Source organism: Rhopilema esculentum, chromosome 4 (assembly GCF_057945365.1).
Source record: "Rhopilema esculentum isolate cy_ngs chromosome 4, ASM5794536v1, whole genome shotgun sequence".
NCBI classification, from domain to species: domain Eukaryota; kingdom Metazoa; phylum Cnidaria; class Scyphozoa; order Rhizostomeae; family Rhizostomatidae; genus Rhopilema; species Rhopilema esculentum.
In genome coordinates, this window is record NC_142818.1 from 1,205,308 (window position 1) to 1,221,457 (window position 16,150).

Consider the following 16,150-nt stretch of genomic DNA (forward strand, 5'->3'; position numbering starts at 1 on the left):
GAAATCTTTTTTAGGTTGACAGTGGAAGCTGCTTGTAATATGAACTTTCACATGTACCCTATGGACAAACAGGAGTGTTCATTGAACCTTGAGAGCTGTATGTCAATAACCGTTTTTACAAAAAGCTAGAGAAATGTTTTCAAGTGCGAGATACGATAGATACTTGAATGGGAAATCTTGATAAAGCTAGCCCAACTGATTTGGGATTTTTATTGTCGCTTTTATACATTTACCTGATATTTCCTTGCATATTTTCAACAATTGTTGCAAAGAATGCGCTCTATTTCAACAATTATTATAAATTCAACTACACTCTTTTTTTTATAAGAACCAGTAAATTTAAGTTCAGGCTGACTGTTCTTAATTTTTTCGAAAATCTGAGGCTGGATTGTTCTTAATTTGTTCTTAAATTAAGAGGGTGTAAGCAGTGCTATTGTTAGCTTTTTCGCTCTAAGAAGGTGTACAGGCCTCATTTGCGAAAAAAGTAAGTGAGGCAGCCTTAATTTGCTGACAAATTTGAATATTCACCGAAAAAGCATCGCTAAAAATCCTCGATTTTGAGAAAAAACGCTGTTCCAAATTGCATTTTGCAGAAGCTGAGCCTCAGCTTGTTCTTAATTTGTTCTTAAATTTGACCAGTTTTGAGGCTCGTGTTCTTATAAAATTTTTCTTATAAAAGAAAGAGTGTAACTAGATTTGCTTAACAGTTTCTTTGTCTTATTGTGACTTAGCTAATTGAAAACAATGACTGTATTTTTCAAAAACTCAAATTCATTTATAAATACAAAAATTCATCTCAGTTGCTTTATAGGCCGTATTTTACAGCAATCCTTTGAAGTAAGAATTTGTTTGTATTTCAGATGCCTACACTGCCCAAGAAATGCGACTAAGGTGGCGTAAAAAGAGCCCAATAGAAATTGAAGGTGAAAGTCTTAGTGTATCCGAGTACAAAATTGTATCAATCAAAGCAGTCACGGCAAGCAAACAGTATCTTGGAACTCGTAAGTCTTGGCTTGTCATCTTAAGCAATAAAGCTTTATTTGGTGCTTTAGATATTTTTTGGCACCAGCAAGTTCTTTGAGTTCTTAGCTCTTTAATATCAGTTCAAAATCAATAGCAATAAAGTAATAAGTAAATGAATTGAGTACCAAAATGAAATAGACTGTAAAAAACACGACGTTTCGAGCATTTGGTCATTATCGAATTTTGCGAAAAGATTCGAGGCGAGCAACGAGAAGACACATCTCGACAAAGGGAAAAGAATGCGAAAAGGGATCTGTGAGATCTTCACACACTTTGCTTTCTTGCTGCAAAGCCCTTAGCTGCCTTCTCGCATTTGCTTACGAGCATCTAAATAACCTAGATAGCAAATACGTTTTGGAAAATGGTAGAAACTTTCAAAAATTGTGTTTCAGAAAAAGATGGCTTTAGATGAAACGATTTGTTAATGAACATTCTAAACTTGTAATGAACTAGTGGATATGCTGAATTACTAATTCCATTGTTTAATTTCATTTAGAAAATTTTGATATGGCCAAGCTGACTATAAAGTTTTCAAGACTGCTGCCCAACTATATTTATCATATTTACCTCCCCGGCATTTTCCTTGTACTGCTATCATTTTGTACCTTCTGGATTCCGGAAAAAGCTGTTCCTGCGAGGGTCACTCTTATTGTGACTAACTTCCTCACTACAATGTTTCTGTTCGGCAACATTGGCAATGGCGTGCCAAAAGTGCCTTATATCACCGCTTTGGAAGTCTTCGCTCTTGTCAATGCCATATGGATTATTGGTGTTATGTTGGAATATGTTTTTATTCTTCGATTCCCTGAGTTTGGAAAGAAAGTAAGCATATATATCCAGTCGCGTTTTCTGCTGCTACGATTAAATTCTTTATAATCGTTTCATCCATGTACTCCTAAGCTGCAATTTTGATGAAGATTTTAAATAGAATTAAAGATATTAAAGATATTTGAGCAGTAATCCTCTTGTCTTATTATATATCACGTGATGACCTCAATAGGAAATGTTTTGGGTACTTTCTGTCTCTTAGAAACTATTTATTTCTTAGAAATAGAGAATTATGCTTAAGTCTTGCAATTTGATTTTGTGAGCTATCTTCTTTTTTTCTGACTGTTTCATTTCACATAGGGTCTTGTATCATTTACTGAGCCAAATGGACCTGTAACAGAGAAAAATGACCAGTTTTGGGAAAAGCCGGATACTGACAAAGCACTGAAGATTTTTAAAGGCTGTATTGCACAGGTTATGGCACAGAAAGCTGGGAACAAAGGGCCTCACATTGTCGACAAATTTTCCCGTATCATCTTTCCAATAACTTATAGTTCATATTTAATTGCATACTTTGCTTATTGTTTCTCACGCGATTAACTGAAATACTAAAGTGAGTGTCATCTATGTTAATCAAAATTTGGATGAACACATTATGAATTATGAAAGACTTACAACATGCATACTATTTTGTTGTTAATTGGTAAAGTTCAGGATGTATGATTTAAATTTTTTCATTCATGTTTAGCACCGTAAGAGTCATTAATTGTGGAATAATATACCATCACCATTTCAGCTTCAAATGATTTTGTTTCTTTACAACGATCGTCTAATATTTTGCTAGTTCGTGACAAATGGAATGGTTCATCTACGTAGCTTTAAACATTTTGCTGCTTCTATTTTGCAAATCATAACATCAATCAAGCTAGGTTTGATCAGAAAAATGCTTGATACGTGTAAACATCATATATAGGAAAAAAAAGCTACAAAGGCGTTGACTATTGCGCTTCAAATCAATGTGTAAGAGTCCTGACAATCACATGACATTCATAATCGCTTTGATTAATCGCTTTGACCTCAATGCTGAGTTATGTTAGTTTCCGTATAAATGCTTGAAAGTTGTGTATATATTTTGCTACTAAACACACTGTCTCTTCTTTGACTACTCAACAACATGGTGCCGTGACCAGGATCCGTTTCGTCCTACTAAGTTTCGTTTTCGTTCTTTCGCTGTTGTCAAAGTTTTCATGACCGGGAAGATATTACCCACTTCCTATGTTAGCGAGTTGCCAACATTTCGCGTGGACACGTCTAGCCGTCCGTTTTCGAACATTGGTGTTGATTTTACCGGCCATTTAATGTTTAAAGGCATCATGGTAACTTTCGCAATGTGTACATTTACCTATTCACTTAACCAACTACACGAGCAATTAGCTTGGAAACCGACGAAGACCTGATTATACATCGTTAGGGTATCTAAAGAAAGTAGTCTAATTTTGAACATGCATATGTTCCAAGATGGTCTTTTTGAGCGTGGGTAGGTTCTTTTGCAAGCTATAAATTGGTATTACCATCCAGGGGTACTGCCTTATAAGTAATTTCAAGTAATTCTACTTTTGTAACGTTCGCATTGTCTACACTCACTGCCCGAGTGTCTTATTGTTTTATTCTTCAGAGTAAAAAATAAAACATTAAAACTTCTTAAGTACAAAAGTAGGACAATAACGAGCTTTAATGACTCATGAATTGCATTATAACAGAAATATTTCAAGTTAAGGCTTATTCTCTGTGTGAAATTGTCTTTAAAATAAACTTTTTCAGTGATGTTTTCAGCGACAAAATTCATAGCCTATTCCAAGCGAGGTTAGCTGTTGGGGCAAACCTTTATTTATTTTAAGATGGGGACATAAGCATATTGTTTGAAACAATGGAAAGTCATTAGGGCTGCGGGGGCAAGTGCCCCCCTCCTAGATGATAAAAAGGCCCTGACAAATTTACAATAAATTTGAAGAGAATTCTTTATAGAGTACGTATAAAAAGTTAGTATCTAGTCTTTCCCAGCAAACTAAACGATACATATCGTAAAAGCTCTGTTAAGCCCTAGGAGGGCTTACTTAATTTTTTCAGTCTTAGAGGGGCTTATCAGAGAGGGGAGCTTATTGGAGAGGGAGGCTTATTAATAATTTAATCTTTAAAATGTTATAAAATTTCCGTTATGCATTTTTTGTTATAAAAATTTCATAAAAATGTTCTCAAAACCTTCCTAACAGCTTCACATGGTTCCTAAAATCAGTCAATTATAATGTCTTCATCTTCCTCTGTCAACAGGATCAATTGATATCCCCTGGAACATCTTCTAAACAGATCTTTGCTGACATCCAAGTCGCGCAAGTAAATATTTACTTGGGCCGTTTTTAATGCGCACAATCATATCACATCGTCATGACACCTGTCAAGAGAGCCACTCAGTGCATATGTTTTCTTTGTTTGAAATCAAGGGCCTAAGAGAGGGGCTTAATAGAGTTCTAAAGTGTGACGTCATCAAAAACCTATTTTTAGAATTTTTGAATTTTAACCACATAGCATAAAAAATCACTATGAAATATTTTCAAATACGCAAAATTGGCCGAATATGTCTAAAATTAGTTGAGATATGGCTAATGAAAGATTTGAAGTTTGCTAACGAATCACTGTAATTTTGGCTCTGTTCATAAAGTTATGAACAGAGACCAAAATACAGAGGTTTGATGGGGAGAGAACCAATAAACATGTGGCCATATCTCTGCCATTTCGTAATACACTTGCCTGATTTTGCACATTTAGAGATATTTCATGATGCTCTTTCAGGTTATGGGGTCCAAATTAAAAAATTCCAAAAATAGATTTTTGTGACGTCATCACTTTAGAACTCTATAGAGGGGGGGGGATTATTTCAAATTTTTGCTTGATAAAGAGGGCTTTATAGAGAAGGGGGCTTAAAAGAGAGGGGGATTCAAAAGAGAGGGGAGCTTAATAGAGCTTTCACGGTATTATTCAATACTTTTTACGGCTTCATTGCTAGATGTTGAAGCCAAGCTTTAAAGCTACATACAGTAAGCAAAAATAGCACATTTAGAGCCACGTTTGTTCCATATGCTATCTAAATTTGTATCAATATCGAATATTCAGCAAAAGCTGGGCATTTGAAGTCTTAATTAAGCAGATTCAGTTCGATGCCAAAACTCTAAGCAGATTCAGTTTTAATTTTGGATATCTATTTGGTGTATTCGTGTTGCTGACTGAATTGGGCAAGATATGTTTCCAAAAATGATATGTTATTGCCATGTGTTTGGCTTCGAGAAATTAATGCAGAAACGCTGTCAATTTAAACTCATACCCCAGCATTACGCCCTGGTGATTGTATGTCATCAACGGCCATTCTGCTTTACCATGCGATTGCGTCAGTCATTAAACATAAATTAGCAATCCAAAAATGGGTATAAATTATGCAATGCAGGATTGATGCATTTATCTTTCATGTTGCTGTAAGTAGGGCTTTTCAAATTAGCTATAGGTGATGAATAGTAATCATATCAACCTTACATATCTTTCATATATTAACTCTACAATCGTAACCCATTATTGAAGTTTCATCTAATTGAGTTTTGTTGTGACGCACTTTCTGTTTATCAAATGTTTTATTAAAAATTGGTTTCATATCGTGTCTAGAAAACACTTCAAACAAAATTCACCGGTCTACGTAACACAACAGGTGACGATATAGACAGAAGTTGACAAACAAATGCCCTCCTTACCTAATTAAACTAATTTTGTACTCAAGAGTTCAACTCGTAGGCACAAATCGAAAGCTTCTTGGTTATATCTTAGGTTAAAATCATGAAAATAATATTGAATGAGATCTTAAAATGCAGTCGTAATAATATTTTCTTATCAACAACGTTTAAAACAAAATCACAAGCATCCATATAAATGTTCATTTAGCAATGAAAAAGTAGTAGATAAAATAAACTATAAGAAAAATAAAGTAACTAAGAGGAAAACATATTCGCGAAATCCGATCAAGGTTGTGCGTCTCATGTAGAAGAAGGTTTCGGTTTTCTTCACTTCGAGCTTCTTTATTTTGATTTTCAGAAGATGGCTTCAAACTTCTATCTCTGATATAATTGTCATTCTCTTCGAAACCATGATTTATGTGGTGATTTTGGAAAGGATTTAGTGAAAAAGAAACAAACTGAGGGCCTCTTCTTTTCGTCTTGGGCTGAAAAGAAATTATATCTACGAATGATATGTCATACAGGAAATAACGGACATAGGAAGAATTGAAAATGTAGAGCTGCTTATAATTAAGGCTGGCCTGATCAAGCCTGTATGGGCAATTGAATTATCATGATTAGAAGCATAAGAATACTAGTAAATGAAGACAAATACAAACAATGCTGTAAAAGAGCAAGGCAGCTAGAGATGGAGTGGGCATAAAAATAGCCACTTGGCCTAATCATAAGAATTTTTAGAAGACACGAAACTTTGAAGAAATAACAAAGCTTCGCAAAATAGTCAAAAAAGATTTCAAGGAAGTTTTGTGCCTGTTTAAAATGAAATTAAAAGAAAACATGGTAATGGATGCAAAAACATTTTGCTTTCTGATCGAAAAAGCCAGGAGGGCTTCAATTAGTTGTTTTGAATCCAAAGCCTTTTTTGTTGGGGTTCTTATGTTTCTAGCAACTCTGGCTGCGTAGTTCTGCTATGTCATTAACTAAGCTAGATTTAAATAATCTGACAAATGTCAGAGGAAAAATGCAACAGCATTTTTATAATATCTTCTGATATTTTGTGCTATTACGAAGTTTTCCTAGAAATCTTATTTCGATCATTGGAACAAAATTATCTTACTTTTATGAAGCAACAGTAACACTAGGCTATGTATGTTGAGCAAGAATAGCCATGTAAAATTGAGTAATTGACATATCAGATGATGTAAAGCCGAAGAGAAACTGTAGTTAAACAGGAATAATTCAATCACAACTTAAAGGCTCATGTTTCGACAGACAACTCTAAGACTCGGTTTTCGTTCTCGCTTAGAATGCCAAAGTCCTCACTCATAAAAAATGTAGGAATGGGAAGATAGTAGCCACAGTGGATACCATAAGGAACAGTTCAATTTTCATAGGCATCTCAATTTGAGCAATAAATATCGAGCCAAAACAGAGAACGTGTTGACATTATATCTTTGCTCAAATTTTAGTTCGTAAGTTATCTTGGTAAATCTCTCCTCCTAAAAACGCACATAGTCTAATGACATTTTGAAACGTTCCAGGTTGATCCAATATTTGGAAATTTTGATTGCTGAAATACCTCCAGTAAGACGTCATTTAGATCAGGTAAAGTTATAAAAATGATATAAACTAAAAACTAAATAAATATGTAAAACAAAATAAAGCAAACTCACCTTCTGAGCGTTGTTTAGCTGGCTAAGAATCGTTACATACTCAATCATGGTCATGAAAATGAAAATCATGTTGATCAGCGCAAAAAGTTCCACTGCGGTATGGTAAGGCACGTGAGGAATCGTGTTTCCTGCATCACTGAAAACAACCATGCTTGTCAGGAAGCTTGTAACTATGAGAGTCACCCTGGCAGGAATTGCATGGACTGGTATCCAGAATCCAGCAAACGATAGAATGACAATTAAACAGCTTGGAATGTATGTATGGTACAGATAAAAATGGAACTGTCTCTTCAAGGAGAATACGGCTTGCAAGATTTTGAACTTTGCTGCGAAATATCGTCATTAATCATTATTTTATAACTTTGCCATATAAAATGCTGTAATTTTGTAAAAATGTAAAGGCCACGATAGCACAACTGCTCAACGACATTTGCTAGATCAACTACACATTCAACAAATATAGGCAAGGGTTGCAGTTAAGCATTGTTGTTAAAGAGCATTGATCCTATCATTTTATGATACTCACAGGTCCATAACAGCTATCAATTGTTTCTAAGGAGGAGTTATGATAAATAAACCCTACTGCATCTCTCAAGTAATAAAATCTAATGCTTAAAGTTTCAAATGTATTTCAGACTTCAATCAACGATAATATAGGCTTTTAAACAAATGTAATTGACAACGGAAAAACTAGGATAAATTTACATTCTTGTCCAGTGATACATTTTACGTTGGATTTGTAACTAATTTCTTGGCGGCACAAACTTTACATGGCTTGGAAAAACCCAACATTTCAAAGCATTTTTCGGGTTTTCGTCTGACATTTTTCAGCGGAATAAACGTTAGGACATAGCTCTATAATTCTAAGCTAGGAAAATAAACATCCAATTGTTCAGAAGAGCGAACACGTTACACATCCGTTCTGCTTGCCTTTAGGGTGATAAAAAACTCCTGTTAAAACAAAAATGGGTTGATTCTTTCTTATATACATGGGTCCGCTAGATAGAAGATTAATAGTATGCTTTATATTATTTCAAATGGAGTTGATTATATTTCTTTTTCAAGGGCCGGCCACTCGGCTGCTTCAAAATATTTTAGGAATGTTCTGAGGGGTTCTACTTCCGTCATCAGTTGTTTCAAGAGATTTGTATCAAGAAATAGCTTGACAAATGAACCCACATGCAATACCATAATCAAACTGATCAGTGACATTGCCAATTGCTTTTATTGTGTAACCAGACAATTTTGGATTTCTTGTAAATTCAATCGCTTCTGCAATTTGAATCCATTCCAAAGACACTTCTTTGCTTGTGTACGCAACTATGAAAAACATTAATTTTTATTGAAATAAATTGGTAGAGACTTCGATAGATCCATTAGTCTTTTAGCCTGAAACCAGAGTGAAATTATTTACCATTTTTTAAATCTTTATCACAAAGTAGAATTATTTGGCAGAAGAATGAGCTTATTGCCAATCCTTAGTAGGTTCAGGGGCGCAAATGAGGGGGTGGTCACACCCCCCAAATAATTTCGCCACCCGGTCCCAGTTGAAAATTGATAGCAATAAAGTCGATCCCGATCCAGCCCTCTGCTTAGTATTTCTGTCTATCGCACCCAAAGCTGGGCTAGTCCCAATTCTGCTGGTACCATGCTGTATTGCAGTAAAGTAAGGCATAAAGTGGATGCATTTTCTAGGAAGGCTTATCACCGAAAAATGAGGGGGGACAGAATTGGTCCAGTCCGTGGCAAAACTCATGGCAACACTTGTGTGGGCTACTCTCATTTTTTTATAAGAAACAAAGGTCGATGTTGATTACTCCAGTTTCTTAATGTTCTGGAAATTTCAATACTCATTGTTTATTAAGAGTTTCTTAATTATGATGTCATGAATACTGTTATGAAATGTTCGTGACTTTTTTTATCACGTTAAGATATCACGCTACCGTTTTTGTCTTAAGTTCTAGGCCAACAGGGCTATCATGTTCTTGGATTTTACAAAAATGTTGTTTATTTTCAATAGTTTCTTAACGTTTTAATAGTTTCTTAATTCTTCTGCTTCGAGTACTAAAGTTTCCTAATTTTTTCTGACTGTCCAGTACTCGTTTCTTATAGCCAGTTTATTGAAAAAAATGAGTATCCTCCATGCATCCGGAAATCAGCAGAATTTTGACAGTGAATAAAAGACCTTGTGAGCAAAACATTTCCACGGCATTTTTCAAGATGCCGAATACATGCCGCATAATGTGCCTTTTCTATCTTGGAGCTCTACCTATATTTACAACTAAATCTATACTTCCACCAACATTTACGATAAGAAGGTAAGGTTTTGGTAAGTAATTACTTGAAGAAAATCTGTTCTTGATGGCCAGATGCCAATCTTGTACTCGCTATATGAACATTGATTTATGCTTTTGGAACTCTGTATGAGCAACCTTACATGCCTTCAGAACGAATTTGCTGGGTTTTTGAATGGACGACGTCCCTAATGCTTTTGTTAGGATGCAACTTGCTGTCAGTTATAGTTATGTTGATTCTCGTCTTCTGAGATATTTTTGCCGTTTTGGAAAAAAACTCTAGCTGCCACCGACAACGATAACTTTTTCGCCATATGTACATGCTTTATCTTGTTTCCGTGTTATGCGCGGCGTTGGATGTGCATATTTCAAGGGGAATGCGAGAGCAGCAGTCACATTCCCTCAATAGTATCTCTATTGGAAATTTCAAGTAAAATCCGCTCGGTGGAAGAAACATTTTAGGTATTTCAGAGACCTTCCTATCATAAAATCAATAAAGGATTAAGCAAAGGTAGTTGCTCCGTTGGTTAAATGCGATCTTCTTGTTGGCATTAAATCTAAAAATCCAGGCCCTCTTTAGGTAAAATTGTGTCTTATTCCCATTTCCCCTAAAGTTTCTCGAAGTGCTTCCAGGGAACTGGGAGCATCAAAATTCGAAAATTTGGAATATTAGGAAAGTCTGTTATTATCATATAAAAATATATGTGGCAGATTATATACAGAGTTAGATTCACAAAATGTATTGCAGAGGTTTGTGACAGCAACTATGTTATTTCAGGCAACCATTTTTCAATCAGGTAAATTTGTAATCCAACCAACCACCCCCCCCCCCTCCCCTCCTATTCGCAAAAATCGGCCTGTCGTGGCGAAAACTCGGTCCCTTCAAAGAACACCCCCCTAAAAAGAATTTGCATTTGCGCCCCCTGAATAGGTTAGTTTTTTGCATTTATTGCAAATACACTCTCTTTTTATAAGAACCAGTAAATTTCAGTTCAGGATGACTGTTCTTAATTTTTTCGAAAATCTAAGGCTGGATTTGTTCTTAATCTAATAGGATGTAAGCAGTGCGAGTGCTAGGTTTTTCGCTCTAGGGTTGTGTACAGGCCTCATTTGCCAACAAAGCAAGTGAGGCAGCTTTAATTCGCTGACAAATTTGAATATTCACCGAAAAAGCACCCACACATCGCTAAAAGTCATCGATTTTGAGAAAAAACGTTGTTCAAAATTGTATTTTACAGTAGCCCAGCCTCAGCTTGTTCTTAATTTATTTTTAACTTTTGACCAATTTTGAAGCTCGTGCTCTTATAAAATTGTTCTTATATAAAAAGAGTGCACTCCAATACATTTAGAATAGGGGTGGTCAAGTAGTGTTATGATACTTTAACTCAAAGTCAAATTTTTCCATTACTCGCATAGCCAAATATACTGGTCGATTTTTCACCTCTTGCTCTTTTCGGCTTGGACTATAAACAAAAGTTTATCTTATTGATATTCTCTAGTATTCTAAACCCAACAATATTCCAGCATTTTATGAACCCTCAAAAGAATTTGAAAAAGCGGACTGCCCAAAAAGCTGTTTTAACACAAGGTCAAACTCGTAAAGTTACCCCGAGCATCCCTGTCCTACCAGAGAACCCCAAACAAAAGACAGGCACATAATGCGTTGACAGCTTACAGGGGACGTAGAAACCGGGGGCACTAGGGGAAGTGCCCCCACTTTTATAAATGTTGAGTATAAAGTGCCCTCATGATTTTAAAAAGAGCTCTTAAAATTTCAAAACTTGCTTTTTGCTAACTGAACAAAAAGGTTTTACTTGTTAGTTATTAACACACTATCTTTTATGCATAAATTGATAGTCAATGGAGTTGTGCGTGTTGTGCGTCGAGTAATGAACAAACATTGATACAATGAATTAAAGACATGGTAAAAGAAATTATTCATTCTTTGTACAAAGACTTTATTTTATTTTATCAATCTTTGATGCATGTCTTCCTAAAGACTGAGGTTAATTTATTCTCAAGTTATTTCGGTTTTTAAGCAAGGCCCCACTTTGGCAATTAGTTGGGCAGCAATTAAACCTATATCTTATATATTCGATTATCGTATTTGTCATGAACACCACTGTGAACTGGTTTGTTGAAACTGGTTTGTTATAGATGATTATGCCGCTTTTCCTTGTAAATGAGCATGCACTACAAACCATAACTGTTGACAGATCAAATTAATCAATATTTAATTTTTTTTCTAAGTTTATCCAGGCTGATGAATTTTAGTAATGAATAATTCAGATGCATTTTATAAACTGATGCATTACTCACAGCTTTCTAAATTCATTGTGCAAATCTGAGTGTCCATTGGAAATAGCTGAAAATTCATATCACAGGAAAACTCTATGGTTAGCCTAAAAAGCAAGAAGTACATTTACTCATGCAATCGCTTGAAAATACATGTTTTATTTTAACAGATAAAGTTGAAACATTGTTTGCTGATCAAGTGTTTAACATAATTACATCATGGGAGTAGCTGGCATTTCGACATTTGGGGGGGGGGATTTCTTGTAAATATTTAGAAATAGCTACATAAAATGACGTACAAAGGTGATGTACAAACATTTAAAAAAAACCAACACAGTCATGGGAGAGAGGGTTAAGCAGCAGCATGTGCTCAAACTCAGTGCATTTGAACATTGCAATTTACGCACTACGAATTTTCATTCCTCGACCTGCAAACGTTTTGGTTCGGGGGGCCCAGGCATTCCTGCCCCCTCATAACATATCCTTTTAGCACTTTTTTTAGCTCCTTTTAGCATACATACACTCAGTCTCTCAGTGAGAATAAGCAACAAACAGATATTACCTCCAACTTATGTAGATATTGCCACTGGGTCCAATCTTTACTCGCAAGTTTCTTTTTAAAGCTTTGTGGTTCTTTGTTTCTATTGCATTGAAAATATACACATCAGGCATCCAAATCAAGGCAGCTGGATTTTCTGATAGTGTGAGATCAGTATTGTTGTCAAAGGCGAGCCGTGGGTCCTGCCACCAAAGCCTTAGAAGAATGTCACTTCCCATCGTCTGTCAAAAAAGAGTTCTTTTGGCATTTTGCAGGTAAAGTTTTGAGGTGATTACAGCATAAGGTCTGTATGCAAGACAACTACCTGCTAGAGAGGTATCACAAGGTAGACTGCCTAATCTTTTTTCCCGCTGATTTGGGTTCCCAAATGGATGACCGTTAGCTTCCCTAATGGATGACCGTTAGCTTCCCTAATGGATGACCGTTAGCTTCCCTAATGGATGACCGTTAGCTTCCCTAATGGATGACCGTTAGCTTCCCTAATGGATGACCGTTAGCTTCCCTAATGGATGACCGTTAGCTTCCCTAATGGATGACCGTTAGCTTCCCTAATGGATGACCGTTAGCTTCCCTAATGGATGACCGTTAGCTTCCCTAATGGATGACCGTTAGCTTCCCTAATGGATGACCGTTAGCTTCCCTAATGGATGACCGTTAGCTTCCCTAATGGATGACCGTTAGCTTCCCTAATGGATGACCGTTAGCTTCCCTAATGGATGACCGTTAGCTTCCCTAATGGATGACCGTTAGCTTCCCTAATGGATGACCGTTAGCTTCCCTAATGGATGACCGTTAGCTTCCCTAATGGATGACCGTTAGCTTCCCTAATGGATGACCGTTAGCTACTTGGTTGACTTAAAGCGAGTGAGCCAATATTGATTCAGCACTGCAACTAAATTGTCTAGACACCGCTTCAGAACATAACGATCTGAGAATACTGAAACTTACAAGACTTGAACTATTTCCTTCAAATGGAGTAGATTTATGTACGAAAAGGTATATCAAGCTTGTTTCTTTAGAAAGTAAAATGACTAAGCAACTCACCATTCTTTGAAGGTTAACGGGGCCTACAGCGAGCAAACCAATTTGTATTGAGACTTGAGTGGCTAGAAATGAATAAAATCCATATTTCATTATAAAGGAAGAAAATGTTCAATCATAAAGCCAGAATGCATCTTCAAAATTTTGCGAATTCTTCATTTCTAATTTAAAAGATGTTTTTCTGACATTAAAGCAAAAGTAGTAAAAAAGTGGAAAAAGTTGTAATTCTAATTTGAATCTATATCTAGCTTTAAAAGTTGGAAAGAATAAATGATATGCTACCAATTGAAAACTCGGCACAAGAAAATTTTTTAGGTAACTTTAACTTTTTTAAGAAGTTATACCTAGAGAACAGTAAAAATCCACTGTCTATTAACACAAAACCCAAGAACTAGATAAACATAATCACAAGAAAGCATTGATAATTGTTAAAATGAATTATTTATGTTTTGAAAAACCTTTATTCTCATATGGGCGAATTCTCTTATCATAACCTTTGGCAGCAAGATTTTGGATGAATTGAGAGAGTTGTTTCTGACGACTCTGTGACTTGAGTTCTGCATTGCAAAAAACGAGTAAAATAGACATAACCACATCATCCACCAAATCATTTTTTATTTTTGTAAAACTTCTTTCTATTGTTTTTTTGTTTTTTCCCATCCCAAGTAGACCGAAACCCCCATTAAGCTGCGTGGCATCACTACGGTATTTTATCCAACACAAGTGGACTGCATTTTCAACCCGGGTTGGAAACAGGGTTGTTGTGAAGTCAGTATATTTCGCAGCCCACGCCATCATGGGCGATTCCTACTCGTCCCAGTCTTCTTGAGGGATATCTTAACGCCCTATATTGTAAGGTTAAATTTTTTTTGAAGTAGCGAAGTTACGATGAAGTCACGCTACAAGTTTATGATGGGCTAACAAGTTACGTTTACGTTATAGTTGTATAGAGTCACGTTTTGAATATATTTAAAGATAAAATCAATGATATGGAGTTTCATTCAAGTCTACGCTCTACCAAAGCTATGTTCAAAAAAAGGGTTTCCATTGCTCACGCGCTCTTAATTGTCTATTCAAATCAAACTTTTTTATTTTGTCTACAATGTATGCAAAAATATTTTAAAACACTGATGGTTTGGCGTTGTATCTATATATTTTCCTTTCCTTTTCAAAAAATTACGATATGGTCGACTCGCCCTTATTTTTGCAAAGTTTATCTGACTGTGTCTTTATTCAGGAAAAACATCATATAGCTTAATTAAAAACTGAAGAGTAGCAAAGATTGTAGATTAGGAGAAAATTGCAAATTCTGATATTTAGCTTAAATGATAATTTAAAATACTAACGTAATTTATATAAGGCAAAGTTTCCTAATTTTTTCTTGATAGCTTTGGAAATCTTGTTTGAGGACAATAGGATCGAAAGGCTTTTAAGTTGAAAAAAAGAACTACGGTGATTCATTAGAGGGCACTGCCCCTTTTGAAAATAATATTGGTTTTTGCCTTGTACAAAAATAATCTTAAAAAGTATGGTTATCTTTTACGTAAGTTAAACTGTTCCTTTTGATATCGTAAAATATTTTAGACATTGATAGAAAGAGACAACAGCTTTTTAATGTCTTGAATTTGTTAAAACGCACCTGTAATTTCTTGCGATACAAACATCGCAGCCACAAACAACAATCTGAAAAATTAGCACATAATAGTAATAGAAAATAAATTGTTCTTCATAAATCGGGTGACTAAGTTAAGAACTCGCACAGCAATGATCAAGAGAAATTGTTTACTGGACTTGATACTTACGGTATGAGAAAATTTTAAATAATAATAAAATCTGCGGTCAGATATAGAAACTTTTACCTCTTTGAATAAGATAGGATAGATCTTACACAGTTGTTGAAGAAATATAGTTTTGTAAAGCAGTATAGATTGCGCAGTTAGAAGAAACCTAAGCTTAATATTGATACCCTTCATATTGATATTATATTGATATTCAAGAAGCACTTTAGAAGAGTATAATTATAAAGAAGATTATGATTCAAGCAAGAAAACTACTGAATAGGTGTGAAGAAGAGAACAGTATTGAAAAAGTTTTAAATCATTGGAAAATATAAACATCTTACCGATAGCTCATTTCACCTGTAAGCATTTTGTACTTGGTTGCAATCGAATCCCAAATAGCTTCTATTTGAACAGCACAGCCTGTAAAATATTCATGGATTATTAATACATTTCTATTCAATTCCCCAATTATGTTATCACGGGGGTTTTCATTCATGATAAACCATAAATAGCCCGTCTGTTAACAGAATGGTGTGAGAAAAGAAGAAAAAAAAATGATTCTCGGCAAATACTTTTGCTACATTTGTTAAATGAGTGCATGAAATCAAGGTTGAAAGAAAAAAGGCATTTAATTGCCCAATTGCAGAATGCGAAATTTCAAACAAAGAGTTTTTTTAGGTTTTCTCAAGGCTTTTTTATCGGGTTCCATTGAAGGAAGTTAACGATTAAAAGAATACTTCAACTACCATTGGTCAGTTTTAACAATGAAGTCAAAACAATGCTTTCATTCGATTGTTGTAATGTCTATGTTGGTTTTGGCTGTCATAAACAAGCTATGTTTATGCCTGCCTACAGATACGATTCATTTGAAACGCATGAATACCTAGCAGGATGGCGCAAACGATTTATTAATTAATAGGATAGACATGATCGCGCAAGTATC

The 16,150-nt window shown here is 35.3% G+C and overlaps 2 protein-coding genes across 11 annotated transcripts in view; one reads left to right on the forward strand and one right to left on the reverse strand.

The window, feature by feature from the left end:
- LOC135691133 (glycine receptor subunit alpha-3) overlaps positions 1–2,934 on the forward strand; it is a 42,555-nt gene extending 39,621 nt beyond the window's left edge. For all 4 annotated transcript variants that reach the window (XM_089116074.1, XM_089116073.1, XM_065208905.2 and 1 more), the window contains exons 8-11: positions 15–97; positions 861–1,001; positions 1,520–1,845; positions 2,152–2,934. In XM_089116074.1, the coding sequence (XP_088972200.1) occupies positions 15–97; positions 861–1,001; positions 1,520–1,845; positions 2,152–2,391 (790 nt within the window). In that variant the 3' untranslated portion in view covers positions 2,392–2,934. The remainder of the gene's footprint in view (positions 1–14; positions 98–860; positions 1,002–1,519; positions 1,846–2,151) is intronic.
- Positions 2,935–3,086: 152 nt separating this feature from the next.
- LOC135691132 (glycine receptor subunit alpha-2) lies at positions 3,087–15,871 on the reverse strand. 7 transcript variants are annotated; one of them, XM_065208902.2, is made up of 9 exons: positions 15,549–15,871; positions 15,066–15,109; positions 13,921–13,983; positions 13,430–13,491; positions 12,389–12,606; positions 11,851–11,933; positions 8,417–8,557; positions 7,238–7,563; positions 3,087–6,049 (listed from the first exon to the last, which is right to left on the reverse strand). In XM_065208902.2, the coding sequence occupies exons 1-9, from the start codon at positions 15,701–15,703 to the stop codon at positions 5,765–5,767; spliced, it is 1,377 nt and encodes a 458-aa protein (XP_065064974.2). In that variant the 5' UTR covers positions 15,704–15,871; the 3' UTR covers positions 3,087–5,764. The 7 variants fall into 7 exon arrangements, with proteins under 7 accessions (XP_065064974.2, XP_065064972.2, XP_065064975.2 ...); XM_065208900.2 differs by having other exon boundaries at positions 13,885–13,983; positions 15,549–15,865; XM_065208903.2 differs by lacking the exon at positions 13,921–13,983 and having other exon boundaries at positions 15,549–15,868.
- Between the last annotated feature and the right edge of the window lie 279 nt (positions 15,872–16,150).

Excerpts from the sequence above, each read along its gene's own strand:
- LOC135691132 (XM_089116069.1), bottom strand. The coding sequence starts at position 14,224 with ATGATGGCGTGGGCTGCGAAATATACTGACTTCACAACAACCCTGTTT. Across the intron at positions 11,934-12,388 it reads AATATCTACATAAGTTGGAG|GCTAACCATAGAGTTTTCCT; the intron begins GTAATATCTGTT and ends CTTGCTTTTTAG. Across the intron at positions 8,558-11,850 it reads CACAATGAATTTAGAAAGCT|TTGCGTACACAAGCAAAGAA; the intron begins GTGAGTAATGCA and ends TGTTTTTCATAG.